We start from the raw sequence: 22,016 nt of genomic DNA, 5'->3' as shown, positions 1-22,016 counted from the left end.
GGTAGTCCAAGCCTTAACCATAGTTTTACCAGAATAAAATCTCTTGGTTTTTTTTTTTTTTTTTTCACTATTCCTATCATTCAACAAAAAGTACATGAATTTTTGCAAGTCTGTTAATTTTGTTCTTGAGAAGAAAAAAAAAAAAATCTTCAAATTATAATGAAAGGCAACTATTCATATCCCTGAAACATTTAGTTAACTAAAGTAATAAATGTTTGGAATGAATCCATAAAAGCCTTGATAGATGCATTGTCTTCACATCAGTCAGAAGTTAGACCCCAGTTATATTTAAGGTTTTTAAAGCTTTAGGTATCTTTTGAGTATGATGAAGTTACTGTACAAAAGAGTAGGAGTGTTATTTTGTTTAACTGAGGTGAACCAGTTTTTTTTAATAGCAATTAAGATACCAAGAAAGTATGCATTAATCATTTGCTGTAGGCCTTAGATGATTTTTGAAAGCATAATTCCAACCAGTTGCAAGTACTGTATACTCTGATAACGTTTGGTTTTGGATAAGCAGCAATCTGTATAAAATATTCATATATGATAACCTGAATTTCCATATACCTAGAGTAATGAATTCTTAATTACTCCTAACACATTTCTGGTCGCTTCTCTGAACGTGATCAGAGTAAAAGGTCATCTGTGCCATTACTCTGGTCATAGCTAATGACTGTGATTTAATCATAATCTTTTTCTGGATATGACCTATTCATTTTAAGACACCTCTCTTCTTCCTCGGCAACTGTTTTTGGAAGTTTTTAAAAATTCTTTTACTCTTCACTAATGTTGTCTGTGAAAATATGTTTCAATCCTCTTCCCTTGATTTTGTGTGTGTGTGTTTGTGTGTGTTGTCTTTACTTAACATCATTACTACATGTTGATTTTATCCTTTCCTAGAATTTATTGTCCAATTTTAAAACTATGTGTTTCTCTCTAAAATTTCGTCCTCTGGTTTCATCACCAATTAATATATACCCTGCCAAAGACAATTGCTTTTCTTTTCCTGCGTTTCTTCATTTTGCCTTGACATTCTTGTGCCTGTTTTATTTCTTTCTCCTTTAATTGCAAACGTGAGTGTGTCCTATTACACCATTCTCAGAACCCTTTCTTCTTAGCCCATTAAGATTAAATTCTTGAACATGCAATTAGCCAACTAAGTTTAATAAATTCTATTTGATAACCCCTCTGATTCTGCTAAGACCCTCTTTATGATTTCTTAGCATCTCACCTCATATTCTGAACCACTTAAAATGCTACTACCAGAAGTCATCTTGTTCCAGTTACATCCTGCACTAATAGAATATTGCTTCTTTCTGGTCATGGTGTACTAGACACCAGATCTGGGTTAAAATCTCAACATCCTACTAGCTATATAACCTTGGGCCAAGTACTCATACATTTTTATCTCGTTTTCTCATAAAATGGGTTTGATGATACTTCACAAACATTTTATAAGTATTCCTTGAAATATTATATGTAAGGTATCTGGCACTTCAGTTTCTTTTCTTTTCTTTATTCTTTTCTTATGCTATACCTTTAAAAATAAAATAATTGAGTTAGCATTTATAAAGGTAAATGACAGCTACCAAGGCAGTGAAGGCAATGACAATTGCCAGGAACTTACATGCTGATTAATTTCTGTGAGCAATTAGGTAGCATTCTCAGCTTTGGAGCTAGGTATTTTGTTATTGTGAGAAGAATCACTATAGCCTCAGTTTAATTGGGGTGACTTCCTAGAGGAAATAAATTATGAAGTAAATTTTCAAAGACAGGGCTTGTTTTAGAAAAAGCTAACAGTGATAATATGGGGAAGAAATTATCTGAGATAGTGGTGGAGTAGTGATACTTCATAAAATAAAGCCTGAATGCATTCATTCATTCAGCAGATGTTTATGAAATGTACCCGTATGAAAAACTCAAGTTTATTATGGAGGACCTGTAGAAGGTATGACTGCTTCTGAAAAAGATTGGACTATATTCCAGAGCAAATTTCAGGGTTGGAATTGATTTTAGAGATGATCTAATCTTAACTTCTTTTTAAGGCCCATGGAGATTTAGTAAAGTGCCTGAGATCATGTGATCACTAGCATTCAGCTAGATCTCAGGTTCCAAATTCATTACCTTTTCTTCTTGTAGTGTCTCCACATTTTTTTTATTACATATGAAAGGGAAAAATAAAGTACTCAACTCCAAAATGTATGTATTTATCAAATTAAAAATTATACAGTTGTAGCAATGTACTAATCTTATGCATGTTATCATACATATATAAGACTAAAAATTGAAAGGATGAAATGAAATAGATAATATTTTAAAATAATTTTCTTTTATTTAAGTCTATTAAGTTCATTTAGTAAATTATTTATTAAATATGCACTTATGAAATAATTACATACCAAAGTCATCATACCTTAAACATTTTTCAATCCTATCTAACAATTATATATACTTCCTTTTGGCAAATAAAAGTTGTATATATTTAGATTGTACAATTTGTCTTTCTAAGGTGTACATGATGATTTTATGTGTGTGTGCGTGCGTGTGTGTGCGTGCGTGTGTGTGTGCATGCGTGCGTGTGTATATATATATATCTATCTCTATAACTGAGTTTACTAGCACACCCATCACGTCACAGAGTTATCTTTTGTGTGTATGTGTGGTGAGAACACTTGGGATCCACTCTTGTCGCAATTTCAAGGACACAATGTAGTAGTAGTTTCTGTAATGACGAGGCTGCGCATTAGCTCCCGACTTGCTCACCTTGTAACCGGAGGTGTCTCCCCACTTCTCATGCCTCCCAGCCCCAGGTCTTGGCGACCAGACCATTCTGCTCTCTGGTTCTATGAGTTTGACTTCTTTTTTTTTTTTTTTTTGGCCATGCCGCACAGCATGTGGGATCTTAGTTCCCTGACCAGGGATCGAACCCACGCCCCCTGCATTGGGAGCACAGAGTCTTAACCACTGGACCGCCAGGGAAGTCCCGAAGTTGACTTTTTTAGATTCGACATATAAATGAGATCATACAGTATCTGTTGTAACTTGGCTAATTTCATCTTCTAGCAAACTAATTGGATGTTGTTGCATTTTCACACTTTTAAGTAAACAAAGGCAAAACCCACTAAAATACCATGTTTTGCGGACTTTTAAGCAGTTTAGAAAACTGATAATTGGCATAGGTGGCAATCATCGTTCTTGGCAACAAAATTATAATGAGAATAATTCCAAATGTACGTTTTAAAAATATTCTCTCTGGACTAAGAGTTTCTTCAGAGAAGCAGCACTTTCTTACTCATTCTTGAATAATACCTGTACCTTAAAGAGACAGATAAATAATTTTTTCAAAAATAAATTCTTGGTAGCATACTACTGACAGCCACTTGTCATCACCGAAAAGGTCAGCAAATTTGGACCCATTCTATATGTTTAACCCATTTTTATGGTTTATAACTCTTTGGGGGTACTTTGCCATGAGCTCGCTGGCTAACCTTTAAGTGGTGAAAAAAGATTTTCAAGATCACTCCACTACTCATCCCAAAGAATGAGTGAAGGATTTTGTATTGAATTAATCACACACAAGCTGCAAAAACTAAAAGGTGAGGGCGTTACTGGTAACCCCTCCTCTCGGTGAGCTCTTTTCTCTGTCTCAGGATACCTCGTGGACATTAATGACTTTCCAACAAAAGGCCTGGGTGTCGGCTCCGCAGTCATCAGTGTATTCAGTGTCGTAGAAGCCTGGTATCTTATTTGTAAAATACGAGAGAAATACAGACAGAAGGGTGCTTTACACATGCATTAAGATACATAGCTCATGTGGCGACTACTACTATATTATATCACTGGTTAAGAACATAAGTTTTAAGGACAAAAAGTCATGACTTTGCCCCTGTATTAACTTCGCCAAGTTAAGGCTCAGTTTTCTCATCTTAGAAAAAGTAGAGTTTACAATCACACAGAGTGGGGATTTTATGAAGTTTAAATTACATAATTTTTTCTTTGTATACAGGAAATAGGTCCTCAATCAGCCTAACTTAAACCACTCACCACTCTTTGCACTGGTTGTTTTCTGTTCTGTTTTGTTAAATACTTCTTGTTCACTGTCACACATCTTGATTGATTAGGATACCTTCAGCATCTCTTAACAACCCTGGAATTCTTTTATTCTTCATCGACTTACATCGACACCTGAAATTCTTCTCTTTACCTATATCATGCTTCCTTCTCAAATTTATAGAAAGAGCTTTGCTGAGCAATTTTAAGCCACCAATAATTAAATGAATTAATAATTAAGTAGATTAAATCTTGTTCAAATAGCACATAGGAATTTTAAGATCTTTTTCATTTCCATCTTAATTTTAATATATTTAGTATGTAATAACTGCCAACAGTAGTGTAATTGATATCTTAAAACATGTAGGAAAATATCTAATATAGATTTGGGCATTTGATACCATGGCTACACAGTTAAAATAACTAAAATATAACAAAGACTATTAAACTATTCTAGCCATCTTGATAACGGTTAAAAAGAATCTGCATATTTTAATCTGGTTGTTCAGTTCTTAATGCTCCCAAGCAAACTGTATAACATGACTTGTTGCTTGATTATAAACATGTCTAAGTTAAAACAAGTCATAATAAAAATATTTTGCTTCCTATTTTAGACCTATTTATTTTTTACAACTGTGGTTATACTTAAATTTTAGATTATATGTCTCTCGCTTAAGACTGAAAAGTGAATGTATAAGACAGTAAAGAATTCACTAAAATATGTTTCCCACAAATCACCTTAATACTGTCTAGAATTTTGCCTCCCAATTTTCAGAGATCAGTTAACACATAATGCTGTACTTACCACGTACCTGTTTGTACATTCAGTATCATTATAAATTGATACAGAGGCAATTGCTAAAATGTATAATTATTAATACATTCGTATTGCAATTTTTTGTAAAATATTATAAAACAATTTTTGTCTCAAACCTCTCATACAACCACTAATAGCTCATATTAATTCAGGTAACAACAGTGAAATGTATCTTGTTTATAAGCTTTTCATTTAAGACATTTTTCTTGCTGGGATCACCTCCTAGTGTGAAAGTTGTCCAAAGATAATAGCACATCAATTCAAAAGTGTAATAGATTTGAGAACGCAACATGCTATCAGCATGAAATAGTTTATCAGTCTCACTAACTCACTGTGTCACAGCTAGAATCATTACATATTTGTTTTTTGTTTTCATGTCAAAATATGTAATTTACGTTCTAATGCTGATTACTCACTTGGAGGATGTTTAATTTTCTTATTTAAAATATTTTTCTTTAAAATGCATACCATAATTAATTTAAAGGTCGTACAAGAAGAGGCATTTTAATTAGTAGGAGTCTAAAATATTTCCTTTTTTTGCAATTCAGGGATGCACAGTATATTATACTATAAAGCATTTTCAATTAGATTTATAATAATAATACCTTTATATTAGAAGCAAAATAATTAGTCCATTTTGTTTTTTGGTATTTTTTAGAAAGTACACTTTTTTTTTTTTTTTTTGGCTGCATTGAGTCTTCGTTGCTGCGTGCGGGCTTTCCCTAGTTGTGGCCAGCGGGGGCTACTCTTCATTGCAGTGCGCGGGCTTCTCATTGCAGTGGCTTCTCTTATTGCGGAGCACGGGCTCTAGGCACACGGGCTTCAGAAGTTGTGGTGCACGGGCTCAGTAGTTGTGGCACACGAGTTTAGTTGCCCTGTGGCATCTGGGATCTTCCCGGACCAGAGATCAAACCTGTGTCCCCTGCATTGGCAGGCGGATTCTTAACCACTGTGCCACCAGGGAAGTCCCAGTTAATCCATTTTTGAATGAGCCCTGTCCAATTCTTAGAAAATTTACACACACACCCACACACACGCACACACCACCTTTTCTAGACTCATCCTATTTAAAAATTAGCAGAAATTAAATGATCAAAATGCAAGGTGAAAAAATATTGAGGTTTAGTTTATCATTAACTCATTCAAGGTAAATTTTATTTTTTCTTAACTGTTTCACCTTTTTAATCCACACTTGAGACAAGCCTCTTCCGTTTTTAGATCCCATTTGATACTTTTTTATTCTTAGTTAAAGCTTTTGGCAAGTGCTGCTGCTACCATGGTGGTTATTGAAGCAGTTAATTAAAAACTAGTCCTCCAACTACTTTTTACTTTCCTTCTACCAGTTAAGTACTACTCTTAACTAGTTCTGTCACTCCCACCCTTGAAAGCACGTTTTAATATAATACGTAAAGGATGAAAGAAAAAACTTTACCTGTAATAATGAGGATTCAGTGGGGGGATTTCTGCTGCCTCTGAACTTCAGGGAAACAGTTTTTTTTTCATCATGTAGTTTTGTGATCAGAAGCTACCACTGCTGCGACCTTTGTCCGGGTGTGTGTGTCAGTGCAGACACCGTGGCCAGTGCTGGGAACAGCACCTTGATTGTCACTGCTTTGTCCTCAGCTGCTTCAAAGGAGGAAACTTAGGGAGAAAGCATGTTGTGCGGGAAAATACTCTTATTTTTTTCCTTCCCCTCAAAGTAGCAGATGTGAAAAGGAGTAAGGAGGTTATATTTGTGTGTGTGTATACAGTGCTTTTAAAATGTTTAGAATTGACTTTTCCAGAAGTCTCTTCTAATAGATAAAGAGAATGAGTAGAGATGGCTGTTTCTTTCCTAGATAGATTTTAATCCAGGTAATACATTGAAGCAAAGTCTTTAGAGGAAAAAAATAACATATAAAAACAATTCCAGCCAGAAAGGTTAAGAGTAGAGAAATAGCATCATTTCTATGAAGTAAAGTAGTGAAACCTTTTGGGAAGCTGTAAATACCCAAGGTGAATTATCAGCTAGCCTTCTACATGACTCACAAATCCAAGTGTCAAGTTCAAAGAGAAAAGGAGGAACTCCCTAAAAGAAGGTACTTGTGAAATAAGATAGTATGTTGCTGAATGTTTGATAAGCACATGGAAATATAGATACCTCTAGGAAACAGAAGAGCCAGGAGAGAATGGATACTGGTGTCTAATTTAGAGATAAAGTAAAGGCCAATAAACATCGTAGACATTCAAAAGTAGCAATGAGATTAAAAAGGATGAAGCAACCAATTTCTTAACCAACAGGTGAAACTGAAAGGGAGGGACAATGAAGGGGGGGTATTGGAAGTAAGGAATTGAGTGAGATGACACAAAACAATGAAAAATATCTAAACCATTTGATTCTGAGAGCAGATGGATTGAGCCTCGTATTGTACAAATTACAGTTGCTCTAAATTGACTACTTGAAGTGAGCTAGCAGCAGTGACTGTCTAAGCAGGAGTCTTTTGAGCTGATTTTCTGTTTTGTTGTACAATCTGGATGGGAGTCTTGAATAAAGTGTGGTCCCTGGTCCAGCAGCATTAGCTGCTGGCATTCCACCCCAGACCTTCTCTAACAAGCCTGCCAAGGGATTCTGATGCGAACCAAAGTTTGAGAACCATTGCTTTAATGTATGTAATAGTCTCGAAGTACATTTCTGCTCATGTTGGTGGCCTAACCCTTGACTCTGTAAGTTCACAAGGCCCTACCGAAATCTGTGAGTCCATCATCAGTCTGATGGAACTGTTTCCATGAGAAAGATAGGTGACTGCAGAATCCTTTTTGCAGTCTCATGCAGATGTTAGTGTGGGTAGGCTTCTCCCTGGAAATTCGTAGCAGCCTCTGCAATCTCTTAGTTCCGGGATCGTGACAGAACTGCTTAGGGCCATCATCCTTGACTGGTGGAGATTTCTTTCCAAACAGCTAGGTATTTAAGCACAGTAAGTAATTGCAGATGTCTCTGGATATCTATTGAGAATCAGTTGCTGAAAGGTAAGGGAAACCAATAGGAACCCAGCCTTGAATAGAAACAGCTAATTTTCTTCATGCGCTTGCTTTCTTTAGTTTTCTGTTTAATAACTGCCAAAAATTTTATATTTGCTTGCATCATTATCCTAAAGCACACCACTTAAATAAACTGCTTTTTCAAGTCTTTTAATCAGTTACAAAATGTTGCTAAGTATATATTTAGCAGATAATCCACTTGGCTTTGGAATTGAAAAATCAGAATTTGATAGTGAAAATTCCTTTTTTTTTTTTTTAAAGTACAAACAGATTATTGTTTATATTTATTTATTTATTTATGGCTGTGTTGGGTCTTCATTTCTGTGTGAGGGCTTTCTCTAGTTGTGGCAAGCGGGGGCCACTCTTCATCGCGGTGCGCGGGCCTCTCACTATCGCGGCCTCTCTTGTTACGGAGCATAGGCTCCAGATGCGCAGGCTCAGTAGTTGTGGCTCACGGGCCCAGTTGCTCCGCGGCATGTGGGATCCACCCAGACCAGGGCTCGAACCCGTGTCCCCTGCGCTGGCAGGCAGACTCTCAACCACTGCGCCACCAGGGAAGCCCTGATAGTGAAAATTCTAAAGACTGTGATAATGAAGCACAGGTTTTAAGGTTCAAAGTGCTCAGATAATAGTTAATATCATCTTTCAGTTTTATCATTTCTTATATATACTGGCAGGGCTTCCCTGGTGGTGCAGTGGTTAAGAACCCGCCTGCCAATGCAGGGAACACGGGTTTGAGCCCTGGTCCAGGAAGATCCCACATGCCGCGGAGCAACTAAGCCTGCAAGCCGCAACTACTGAGCCCACGTGACGCAACTAGAGAAAGCCGCACACAGCAACGAAGAACCAAAGCAGCCAAAAATAAATAAATGAAATAAATTTATGAATAAATAAATACTGACAAATATTTGGGGCTGTTTTAACTCCTGCAATATTTAATATATATACTCTCAATGATAGATTACAGGTAATTAAGTGAGTGTTAATGGGCAATATGAAAGATAACACACAATAATTAAATTTTGTATATTTTGAAAATTTTTAGAAAGTATTTATCTTAAAATGAATTCCAGGCAAACCATGCATTGTTTGGGCATCATCAAGTGACTAAAACTATTTTGAACTCAGTAGTTAATTTTAGCTTTCATATATTACCAGGTAAATTTAATCCACAAGTGTGGGATTCATTTGCTTTAAATCTGAAAATGTCGTTTCAGAAGCGCTGTTTGATGTTGAGGAAATCCTGTGAGACCTTTAATAAGCCTCTTAAATCCAGAAAGTTATATTTTGCCGGAAGGAAAAAGAGCCTATCTATAACTTAAAATTTCCTTAGCTCTTAAGTGAGACCTTTGGATTCTGAAAATGTTGTAAATTTGGCCAAATATTGCCAATCTTTCTTCTTACTGGCACATTGTCTTTGAAATCAGAGCATCCAATTTGCAGCAAGCAATCTATATTATAGGTAAAATTGTTATTGATTTGCCTAGAAACATACATGGAAGGCAAGGCATGGAGACATTTAAACAGTCCACATTTAGTTTGATGTAAATCACTCTCTCTATTCAACAAAGACTATAAGAAGAGGAAGAAAGCATCATGTCCTGTGCAACAGAGCCTTTCTCCCCCTAAGATGTAACAGGTTTTAGACAACAGAAATATTTTTCCAGGTGTCTGTGTGTCACCAGTAAAGGTTTCAGCTGTGCCTTAGGGACAGGAACAGAACACTGACTGCTATTCTCTTTTCATTCTCATCATTTGCTTTGTTTGCTCATCTCTCAAAAGGTTTTTAATGCTGTATAAAACATGGAAGGGAAAAAAAAAACCCCTCTTTTCTATGAAGATAACCAATTATGAAGTTAATCTAATTAAAATTTCATTCAGTGGTTGCACACTTTCTTTTTGACTTTTATCTTCTATCCTGATGTCCCACTGAGGAAATGACTCACACGGCTTTGAATGATGCTATAACACATTTTCCAGGGATGCTTCTCATTTGGTTCCTATAATTTCCGACTTATTAAACCATGTTCTTGATTTTAGAGGAGTATCATGATTATATTAAGCTCCTGAACAAAAGACTAGTATTAACCTGTTTGTTTCCTGGTGACGCTTGTAAGCTTACAATTTAATTGTATCTTATAACTTGTTTAATTTTGTACTTGATGTTAGGATCTTATAAAATGAGCACTGAATAAATTGATATTACATATAATATAGAAAGGCACATTTAAATTTACTCCAAAAATCTGATTATTTTTCCACTAAAAATCTTAACAATAGTAAGTTTTGTGGTGATTACTTTGAAAGACAAAAACAATCAAAAGTGAAGAGTTACCAAGGAACAACGTGTACCTGCAGAGAGACTGAGTAAAACAGCAAGAAAAAGCAATTGTAAGTGGTCTGAGGTAAAGGTAGATAGAAATTATGACTGGACATATAGAAGTAATTCAGTGTATTGTGCAGGTTCAGTACTTAAAACATGACATTTCACTTGAGAGTAGAAGGAAATTTGAAATGAAAATGTTACTGTGCCCATTCTTGGTGTTTGCCAAACAAATTAAAAAGAGGAAGTTGACGTATAAGAACTCAGAAGAACTTCTCCACCCTGGCAAAAAAAAAAGAAAAGAAAAGAAAAGAATGAAACAGAGAAAAAAGCAAAGGAGAAATGCTGTAAAGGAAAGAATGTAAGATTCTCTGACTGAATTCTCTGGTTGAATACTGGTGGGAGGAGGGGGCAGGCAGAAAAGAATAGTAATTGAAAATTACCCCTAAATCCGTCAGTTAGAAACACATTAAGAACAGAGTTACCAGCAGTGACCAAAAGGTGGGAATGGAGACAGCAAGAAGGACAAGGAGATTCAGTCTGTGTCCCTACTAATTTCCTCTTTTTTTTTAAAATTTTTATTTTATATTGGAGTGTAGTTAATTTACAATATTGTGTTAGTTTCAGGTGTACAGCAAAGTGATTCAGTTATACATATACATGTATCTATTCTTTCTCAGATTCTTTTCCATATACGTTATTACAGAGTATTGAGTGTAGTTCCCTGTGCTCTGCAGTAGGTCCTTGTTGATGATCTGTTTTGTATATAGTAGTGTGTATACGTTAATCTCAATCCCCTAATTTATCCCTCCCCCAGCTTTCCCCTTTGGTAACCATAAATATGTTTTCTAAGTCTGTGAGTCTGTTTCTGCTTTGTAAATAAGTTCATTTGTGTCATTTTTTAGATAGTAATTTAAAATTTGTGGCATGACCCAGAGAAAGGTCCATCACAGAGTCAGTTAGAAATACATGCTAGAACCAAAGGCGGAAAGCTGAAATGAAAAGGTTGGTGTGAAGGCAGATCAACAAAGAAACGGATCTTTCAACTTCAGAGGAAAAACGAGCAACTATCAATTGTGCTTAATACCGAGTGATCCTGCCCATTTACGTTTTCGCTGCCTCACGGCGTTACAGTTAATGATGCCACGCGGTTCCACGGTGCTTGTCTGTTTGTTGTTGTTAATAGAATCCCCCTCAAGATTCCAAAGCCACAAAGCAACTGTTAGTGTTTGGTGACCTTCTGCACCGCTGCCTTTGGGGCTTTGAAATTGATTTTCCTCCTCCCAGTCTCCGATAGTCTCTCTTCAAGTGTGCATCTCTAGTTTGTCACCAGAGTGAAAATGGTGGCACAAATGGCAGAGGAACTGGAGACAGGTGCCATGCAGGGCATCATTAGAAACATCAGAACGAGATCAGCCTGCTCTGGTATGCCCTGTGTTACAAAGAAGCTGCCGCTGCTTCTGCTTTATTGCCGAATACAATGGGGGCATGTTCTCACAGGATCCGCTTGTTTCATTCCCAAATATGGTCTGAGAAGGAAAGAAAATCCCTGTCTTTATTCTCCAAACCTCATGTGGATGCTGGGTCAAAAGCATATGTTTTTGACAGTAATTTTTGCAGAATTTTTGATATGTGAGAAACATATTCCCAAGGCTGTGTGACTGGTGAAGAGTCACAGGGTGGGAAAGACCATCATGACACACAGGAGTAGGTGCCTTAGAGAGAATTAGGTGATAAAAGAATTTTCTGGAAACTCCTTGTATACTTTTCATGTAGCTGAATTCCAGTATTCATTTATCTGTTCATTTATTAAATATGTGTGGAGTTCTAGACCTAAACTAAGCATTGTGTTCGAGCTTGAAACAGTTTTTTAAAAATCCTGGGCTTAAAGATAGAGGTAAGTCACAAAATACACTTGTCAGTGTGTTGTATTTTCTGTATTGCAGTGGAAAGGACATTGTTGACTTTGGAAAGACGGCATCCTGTCTGAACCTAAAAATGGACAGATTCCTACCAAATCTGAAACCAAGTGTTCTCTATAGAAAGTATGTTGACATAGACCTTTTCTACTAGTCTAGTTAATGTCTAAGAGGTTTTTACAGGTGTATATTTTAACATATCTATTTTGAGGCTTTAATGATTCTTAAAGGAATCATCCTCACATGAATGCCATCATTTGTAAATGGTTTCAAAATACATCGATTTAAGCAGTCTTTACGAATTCTTTCTATACTTACACCCTAGAAAGCCATCTGAAAATATTGAAGACCAGTGATTCTAAAATATAATTGACGGGTGATTTGGTTTCTCTTTCAGTGTTTTATAATGTTTCTTTATTTACTATGCACGTACATCTCCAAGGCACTAATTTGATGCCACCCCCAACACGGATAGTCATTTAGACAGAGGAAGGGGAAACGCACTTCAGAGCTTTAAAGTCAGTGGCCAAAAAAAATATCCCAAAACAATCAAATTCTATTTTCTCTTGCAGCGACAGAAGTAAATTTATGTATTAAATAAGTTAGGGGACTTCCGTGGCGGTCCAGTGGTTAGGGCTCTGCACTTCCACTGCAGGGGGCACGGGTTCGATCCCCGGTCGGGGAACTAAGATCCCGCGTGCCGTGCGGCACAGCCAGAAAATAAATAAATTACTTGAGTTTCACAAAATAAACTAAAAGACTGTATGACAGTATAAGCCGTACAGTCCTAAATTTATTTAAAAATAAATAAAATTAGAAACCCTTTGAAAGTAAAGAGTCTTCAGTTCTGCTAACCTTGATGAGCAGTGTATTTCTGAGTAATACATCTTTGTTTTCAACAATATCTCATAGTTGCATTTTGCTCTAAGAAAAATAATAATTTCATAGCGGTTGAAGCCTAGTTCTTGAAAGAGTTCCTTGCCGGGATCACCAAAGCAGATGGACATCACGTATTGATACCACAAATTTTGGAAACTGGAAAAGGGATGTCTAACTTGAAGTCAGCATGTGTCTAACTCCTTGTCTCGAACCACGTTTTCAGTGTTAAAGCTAAGATCATCATCTTTCGTGGTCCACAGGCTGAGGTTCAAGTCCCATTTCCCATTGAGAAATGACCCACACCCCTCTGAATAAAGCGCTAACACATTTTCCAGGTTCGGGTTTGCTATGATTTCCAACTTTTATTTATTTTTATGTCATCATTTGTTTATCAGCTGTGGGTCTTTGTCCAAAAGGTACTTAATTTCTACAAGGCCCACTGTCCACGTCGGCACAATAGTCATCATTTTATTTATTTTACAGTATTTACGGAGCAAGAATTATGTACCAGGAACTTTCTAAGTCCTGAAAATACTTAGAGGTGAATGAGACTTTGTGGAGTTTACATTCTAACTGGAGAAGACAGACCAGAGATTTATGCAGTGGATATACCACTCATATCCATCAATTTAGGATACTAGACAAACAACTTCATTTTTTTATACTTCCGTCTCGATTTTATTTGAAACTCTCATCCCTGGAAACTTCGCTCGGGTGATTGGGTCTCTCCCGCTCCCACCCCCCGCCCCGTCCCCACCCCCACCCCCATCGCGATGCTGTGAGCCCAGCAGGGACTCCCAGGTGCCTGAGTTTTCATGCTGTGTCCTCATTATCAGTCGCAGTGTGGCTGCTTCGACAGCTGCGTTCCTGTCCGCGCAGGCGCCTTTGGTCCCGTAGAGGTCATTCTGCTTCCTGTGAGTCCCGCTAAGATGCAGAAATCTCAGGGAGGTTCTCCACCGCTTCATCACCTCAACCCTCCACCCGCTAGTTTTCTCTTGGGGACCCTGCGACCTCTGCCGGTCTCTGTCTGAGGTTGAAGGACACGTGTCTTCCATTCTCAGGGCCCCTGATCCACTCGCCACTGGGCCCTGTGGAATCCTCTGCTCTCATCAGCTCCCCGAGGCTTCTCTCTTCCTGCTCCCCGCCTGGAGAGAAACCCCTATTTTACGTCACACTGCGTTTCTCCCAGACATTCTGGTTATACCCCCGTCCACCCCATTTCACCCAGTAGACTGGGCTTTGGGAAACCGGCAGGACACTCAGGCTGTTTTACTTCTTGTCCTGTCTCGTCTCTCCTGGGGGCAATGCAACAAGGCAGCTGCTGGAATTGAGAAAGGAGAGGGAGCGCAAAGAAGTGGGGGGGAAATTTCAGGAGGGAAAATGCACATTTTAAACAGCATTAAAACAATTTAACCCACAGCCCAAGTAAACAGATGGACAAGATAGGCACTGACTGTAATAAGCCCTTTGAAGGAGATAAGCGTGATGATACGATGGAAAGTAAAGGGAACGGGGCCTTCAGTAGCATCTCTGTCTGGTTCCATTATCCTTCCTGCCTCACCTTTTCCTTCTCCAAGAGGGGTGGGTACGTATCCTTCAGAACGCGTTCTGTTACTCCTTTCCAGCGGCAAGGAAAGTAGTCTGTTACTGTGGGCCGCTGGGACCCTCGCTCACTCTTCATGTATAATCCTAAAGAAAGTGAGAACCTTGATCGGGGTCAGCTGCAACTCTCAGGCCAGGTCCAACCTGTCACCTGTTTTTGTAGTGATCATGACCTAAGAATGATTTTTCCATCTTTAAGTGACTGAAAAAGAATAAAAAGAAGAAGAATATTTTCTGACATGGGAAAATGACATGAAATGAAAATTCCAATGTCCATAAATAAATGTTACTCGAATACAGCCATAATCAAGTACGTATCGTCTGTGGCTGCAGTCACTATAGAAGCAGAGTTGCGACGGTATGGCCAGAAAAGCTTAAAATAGTGACTGTTAGGTCCTTTACAGAAAAAGCTTGCCTGCCCCTGACCTGGATGATCGGGGTCCTCCCTGGCACTGCGCGGTCCATCTTCTTTTCCAGCGTACGTGCCCTCCCACGTGCGGGATCGCCAATGCCAAATTTGTAAACCAGGGAATTCATCTTGTAGACATTGGTTGTGAGGGTGTTATATTTCTGATTTGGGATTTAAAGTCTTCAAATGATACTTTTGGGTCTTTTGGAATATAGATTCCAGTGAGTGAATTTGGGAAGAAAAATAGCTAATGCTTATTCAGCACTTACCTGGTGCCAGATGTAAACACGTCACATAGGTTACTTCATTTAATCCTCATAAAATGCCTATGTAGTAGGTACTATTATTATTCCCATTTAATGGATGATAAAGCCAAGACACAGAAAATTTGAGCCACTTAGAAACTTCATGCAGATAATTATAGGTGAAGTCTGGATTTGAACGCAGGCAGTCCGGATCCAGAGCCCACATTCTTAATAATTATGCTGAATATAAATATGGTAGCAGGTGCTAAAAATACTGCTTCCAACATACCATTTAATTCAGGTTGTAAACTTAAAAATTTGCTTTATAAAGTAGTTCCATGGGGGAAAATGGATTCACAATACAGTCGCTAGTATATTTACAGAAGTAGTTACTTATCATTTGCATCTGTTCTAATTTTGTGGTTGACAAAGCATTTTTAGATGCATTAACTGGTTTACAACCCTGTGAGATAAGTAAATCATTTTACAGATGAAAATAGTATCATAAAAGTAGGAAATGTTAGATCGGGAACTTAAACCTCAATCTTCTGATTTCTAACCTAGAATTTTTTCCACTATACCTGTCAGGCAAATTTTCATGACTTTTACCATATCTGTACACCAGCTACACTATTATTAATAATTTTCTGGAAATGGACTCTTTGTAACTTAAATACCTGGTTAGCCTTTCATAAGCAATAATATATGTAAAATTATGACTTTGATTTTTTTCATTTCTGAAACACATTGTGCTTCCTGTATTCCAAGTACACTACAGTAAATATTAACTCATATAAGCCTCATAACAACCCCGACAGGAAGATACTATTACTATCCGTATTTTCCAGATTAAGAAACCAAAACACAGAGAGGGGTTAGCTGTCTTGCCCAAAGACACATACCTAGTAGTAAAGCAGGATTTGAACCTCAGCAATCTAGCTTCCAAGTTCTGTCCTTTTAACCCCTTAACTTGTTTGATATACTCAATGTATTTTCTAATACCCATTAAAATAGGTACATTGTATTACAATTTAAAATAGTCAGCTGTGTCCCATCTAAAACCATCTTGCACAAAGACTGTATTGTACCATGGTGGAATATTCCAGATTATTTCCTATAGCCTCCGGCATAGAAAAGAGAGAGCAGAGTCTGTTGACTTAATTGGATGTGTTATTAGGGAAAATGATAGTAAATATTGGGACACAAACTAAATACACAATCAGATACTAGCATAATATGAAATGTAATCCATGAAAAACATGGTGCTTTTTTCTAAATTTGGGGACTTTTATTGTTAATAGGAATCTTAAAACGAGTCATCTTTCCTAAAGAATTCTCTATACAGCACTCCTGTCGTGTGATCGTTCAAATTTCTGCTTAAACATTTTCAAGGTAAGAGAGCAGACCACTCTTAGAGGCAGTTTACCCCACTGTCGTTTGGCTCAAGTCGTTAGGGAATCTTTCTGTAGTTGATCTGAAAACCTGCTTCACTAACCTCTTCATTTATTTAGGCTGGTTTTAGAAAGTGTTCTGTGAGTCCTTTCTTTCTCTATCCCTCCCTCCAGCAGATTTACTTTCCTGGTTATGTTTGACATAAGTGGAAGATAAGATTAGTTTGCCCCCCTTGAGAACTGACCCGCTGCCTGTGGCCAGGCTTGACAGTACCCGTTACTGGGGAGGGGAAGGGAGGGAAAGATAAGAATGTTCGCCCACACGTCCAGAAAAGAAATCAATCTGTGCCACGTGACCAGGTGTGCTTGTGTTTGTAGGAGTACATATTCTCATATAGAGCAAATCCACACGTAGCTATAGAATAATGTAATTGCTATTCTTAAGTGAAATGTGAAGATGTTCTGAAGGCAGTTCATAAAGGGAACTTCCAAAATGGTTTTGTGCAGGAAATGGTACAATTAGAACAACTCTGCGGTCTCTCAAGACACCTGCTTGAAAGGACAGTAATCATTTGTGTGCGTAAATCCTCCTGTATTCATTACAAACCAGTCTTTTTCATCCCGGAGTCATTTTTCTGAGTTGGGTTTTCTGGTTAAAATATTTTCTTAATTTCTCATGTTTTAAATTATATGCAGTAAATGATTTTAAAGCCAGAGAGAGAGCGAAAGAGAGGAGAGCTCATGCCTCGCCGTCTCTGTCTCTCACATTTTAATCTATGTGTATCTTATACTGATTTTTTTCCTGTCTCTCACGTTTTTTTTTTTTTTTTTTTTTTAAATTTTATTTATTTATTTATGGCTGTGTTGGGTCTTCGTTTCTGTGCGAGGGCTTTCTCTAGTTGCGGCGAGCGGGGGCCACTCTTCATCGCGGTGCGCGGGCCTCTCACCGTCGCGGCCTCTCTTGTTGCGGAGCACAGGCTCCAGACGCGCAGGCTCAGCAGTTGTGGCTCACGGGCTTAGTTGCTCCGTGGCATGTGGGATCTTCCCAGACCAGGGCTCGAACCCGTGTCCCCTGCATTGGCAGGCAGATTCTCAACCACTGCGCCACCAGGGAAGCCCCTCACGTTTTAATCTATATGTATCTTATACTGATTTTTTTCCTGCCTCTCACGTTTTAATCTATGTGTATCTTATACTGGTTTTTTTCCTGTCTCTCACATTTTAATCTATGTGTATCTTATACTGGTTTTTTTCCTGTCTCTCACGTTTTAATCTGTGTGTATCTTATAATGATATTTTTTTCCTGTCCCGCAGGCATTTCCTATTCAAGACAGGAACAGGGACAACCCCTCTCTTCAGTACTGCAACCCCAGGGTACACGATGGCCTCTGGCTCTGTGTACTCACCACCTACTCGGCCACTGCCTAGAAACACCCTGTCAAGAAGTGCTTTTAAATTCAAGAAGTCTTCAAAGTACTGTAGCTGGAAATGCACCGCCCTGTGTGCTGTAGGGGTCTCCGTGCTCCTGGCGATACTTCTGTCGTATTTTATCGGTAAGAACACGTTTCTAGAACTCTCTCGTCTGTAAATCGGGATGTTATATGATTGTTTAGTTGATTTTATGTATTTGGTCAAGGTGTGTATTCGGAGGTTATATGTCATGGGGGAGGGGCTGGTACTGATATATGATAAATCGCAGAGTATTTTAAGTAATTTCCGTCATACGTAGATAAATGGAAAAGCTGCCTTTGCGTGAGGCACGAGGTCTGTCTTGGACACACAGTAGAGTGTGTGTTTGTGTTGGATTTGTCCCTCGTGAGATATGGGCAGTTCTGTGGCATTTCCTGTCCAGGAGATAATTGATGCGCTTGTAGGAGGAATGAACTCTGTGCAGGAATCTCCTTCAGGGCAGAGTCGATAGGAAGCTCTCTGCCCCTTGCGATGTTACTGTCTTTCACACAACTCAGCTGTCTAAATGTAAAACCCAGCGCTCAGGGCCGTCCTCTTGCGCTCAAGAAACGAGAACCGAGCGTCCGTAAAGCAGCGGCTGAGCACGTGCGCGCTCCTCTGTGTGGATTTGCCAGCTTTTCCGACGTGGTATCGATCATGCTTTTTGTCACCCAGATGATGGGAGCTGCTCATAGAAGTTGTAAATATGCCTTTTCTCTGACTGTTTCAGAGCGTAGGTGAGCGCTCACACTATTGGAAAGTTGCTTATTCAAGTGTCAGAAATGACCGCATCCGACCTTGATCTGCTTCTAAGTGCAGGGAAAGGCCCACCGCGTCGAAATGCAAATGGTGTCCACTGAGATAAATCACAGGCTGTGTGTTTTGCCAACAAGAACAACAGCCAGTGATGGATCCTCAAGTTTGCAAAGCGATTTGTGATGCCCCATGCAATTCTGTAGCTGAATAAGAGAATCACGGGGCTGTCTGTAGAATAGTAGGACGCTTTTGTGGTGAACCAGTTTCTATCATTAACTACAGTACTCCTTAGTTATAAATGATGTCCTTTGGAAAGTGAAATAACCATTTTGAGTCACGTCATTTAAGAGGAAAATAGAATTTTAGAGCATGAAGGAAGGAACTTTAGAGATAATTGAGTCAGGGCTGGCAACTCGGTGGCATGGGGAGTCCTGTGACTTCCGATTCTTTGACCGGGGCCGGCATCGCTAATGAATCCGGGCGCCCTTTCCCACTGAACCTGCCCACAGCCTCGTTACCGTCGTCACGGGGCTTCGCACGGCCGCTGTCCGTCGGAGATGAAAGCGACATGAAGCCTTTCTGTCTGTTTTCAGTCTAAGTTAGCTCCCTCCTTGTAAAAGTGGTCAAAGCAGGTACCAAAGGGGTTGTCGCTTGGCCGAGGTCACACACTAATGATGTATGGCTGTGCTCTTCCATAACACCCGAGGTACACGAGGAACGGCACAACACAAATCTGTATTCACAGACAGATTTCTAGGATTCAGCTAGAAAATATCCAGCCATGAAGAGCATCTCTTCTGGGTAACTGTATACATCACTTGTACTTGTCAGCAGCGTGCTGCTGAAGAATTTTAAATGGTTTCTGAAATGCACCGGTCACAGGTGGGATGTAATAAATTAAGCGTATGTGTTTGTATGGGATTTTTTTTTTTTTTTTTTTACTATAGTACATGCTAAACGGATTGATAAGTACTGTGCAGGGTCGGAATTCAGTGTCTGTGCTGTGGACGTGTGGTCAGACATCCTTTCTGATCTGAAGTACCTGCGTCCTACCAGTTGTTAAATATTTTGAATATCAACTCTGATACCATTTAATTTTATTTACATTGCGTGACTAGGAAGAAAAATAGCATTTTAACGTGAGATCAGATCCCTGTTATTTGTGAGCCTTGTACTCTTTTCAAGGATCCATCAGTGAATATAATTGAATATCAGACTCCTAAATAAAGACTCAAATATTCCTTTTTTTTCAAATTTCCTGTTTTTACTGTTTAGTGGTTAACATCCTACGTTATGCCTACCAGTACCACGATCATGAATGTCTCCCTTTGATTTTATCTTTCCCCACATGGAAACATACAAATTATATAATTAATATACTCACGTACTCTTGTCAGTTTAACAGATATTTGTTGAACATCTGTTAAGATTTAGTTACTGTCCTAGAAATTAAGGTGATACAATCCAAGTGTTACCTGCCAAAAAATTACTTTTATCATCAGAGAATTATCTCATCGTTTTATTGCTTTAATTAAACACAAGTATACTTAGAATTTTCACTGGTCTTCCTGTACTTCAATAACTAACACTCTAACGTAATGGTTTTTTGTTGTTGTTTAGATCAGGTAAAGCATTTCATTTCTTCATCAGTTAGCATGATAAATCTTTTTGAGAGTGAAGATACTGCCTTTACCCTTGAAAAAAAAAAAATAGGACACTTCTGTCCCCGGGAAGGCTGTCCTTTTCTATTGAGTGTGTGTGTAAAGCAGAGAGGGAGATCTGTCCAGCCAGATCAGCCTGATAAACCCCACAATCAATGGGGAGACCAATGTCATCATCACATTGACCTCACAACCTTCAGCAAAAGGGCAGCCATCCTTAAATTTTCTTGTTTCCATTCCCTTAGAGGTCCCCTTCCCTCATATTGACTGTCAATATAAAGTCAAAGCCTTAAGAAATAAGTAAAATAAAAGGCCTGAGAAATTATTTCTCGCCTAGAATTTCCTTTCTCACCTTCCAGTAAGGTCAGGAGAAGTTATGAGATACTGTAGCGTTAATAAGTCTCTCCTCTAAGATAAAATTACTTCAGGATAGTCAGAAAGGGAGGAAGGGAGGGGGACAGACTTTGCTGTTTGGTTGTTTTTCCTATCCCTATAAAAAATTTCAGAGACTAAAGAAAGGCCAAAAAAGAAAGTTAAAATTAATTCCCATAGGTAAATGCTATATCTTTGCATAGGTAACCACTGATAACTTTTTGGTGTCTGCCCTTTCAGATATTTCTCGATGCACATATACATCTAGAGTCCCATATTATTAATTCATTTTGTACCAGACTTTCTCATTTATCATTCATTAAACATCATTTAGCAGCTATTTTTAATTAACCGGTTTCCAAAAAATGCAGTGACTTAATTTCTTATGCGCTTGTGTGTGTGTTTGTATGTGCAGCTGGGTTCCGTCGATCAAATTTTTGATTGGAATAAATTCTTTGAAAGAAATTTTCTGTGCCAAAGGGTAGGCAAACCATGGCCAAGTTACCCTCAGTTTACACAACTACCAGTGCCACTCAATATCAATATTTGTAATCCTTGGCAATCTCTTAAATTAAAACATTTTATTGTTGTTTTCACTTATTACTAGTAGTACTGAATATCTTCTCAAATACTTATTGACCATTTGTATTTTTTTATATCTGTGTAGGAATAGCGTAGTTTCCCCCATTTTTCTATTGGGGCTTTTGTTGTTTTTTGGGGGGCAGTTGCACATGTTTATTAAGGATATGAATCATTTGTCATATGTTATATATTCTTCCGATTTATTATGAACTTTGTTTTTGGTTGTCTTGCCATATACCATATAGAATTTTTTAAGTAATCAAAGTTACCAATTTTTTCTTTGTAACTTCTTTTTTAAAAAATATTTATTTATTTATTTATTTATTTGGTTGCGCTGGGTCTTAGGTTGCGGCCTGCGAACTCTTAGCTGAAGCAGGCATGTGGGATCTAGTTCCCTGACCAGGGGTCGAACCCAGGCCCCCTGCATTGGGAGCACGGAGTCTTAACCACTGCGCCACCAGGGAAGTCCCTTTCCTTTGTAATTTCTAATGTTCGTTTATACCTATAAAATTCTTATTTACTCCAAGCATTATTTTTTAAGTC

At 38.3% G+C, this 22,016-nt stretch overlaps 1 protein-coding gene across 19 annotated transcripts in view; it reads left to right on the top strand.

Moving 5' to 3' along the window:
* Positions 1-22,016, top strand: part of TENM3 (teneurin transmembrane protein 3) — a 2,524,603-nt gene that overhangs the window by 2,349,428 nt on the left and 153,159 nt on the right. For all 19 annotated transcript variants that reach the window (XM_059909693.1, XM_059909692.1, XM_059909687.1 and 16 more), the window contains one exon: positions 17,968-18,206. In XM_059909693.1, coding sequence (XP_059765676.1) covers positions 17,968-18,206 — 239 coding nt within the window. The remainder of the gene's footprint in view (positions 1-17,967; positions 18,207-22,016) is intronic.

This window comes from Balaenoptera ricei, chromosome 21, assembly GCF_028023285.1.
Source record: "Balaenoptera ricei isolate mBalRic1 chromosome 21, mBalRic1.hap2, whole genome shotgun sequence".
Taxonomy (NCBI): Eukaryota; Metazoa; Chordata; class Mammalia; order Artiodactyla; family Balaenopteridae; genus Balaenoptera; species Balaenoptera ricei.
This window is presented reverse-complemented; position numbering and strand designations above follow the sequence as displayed.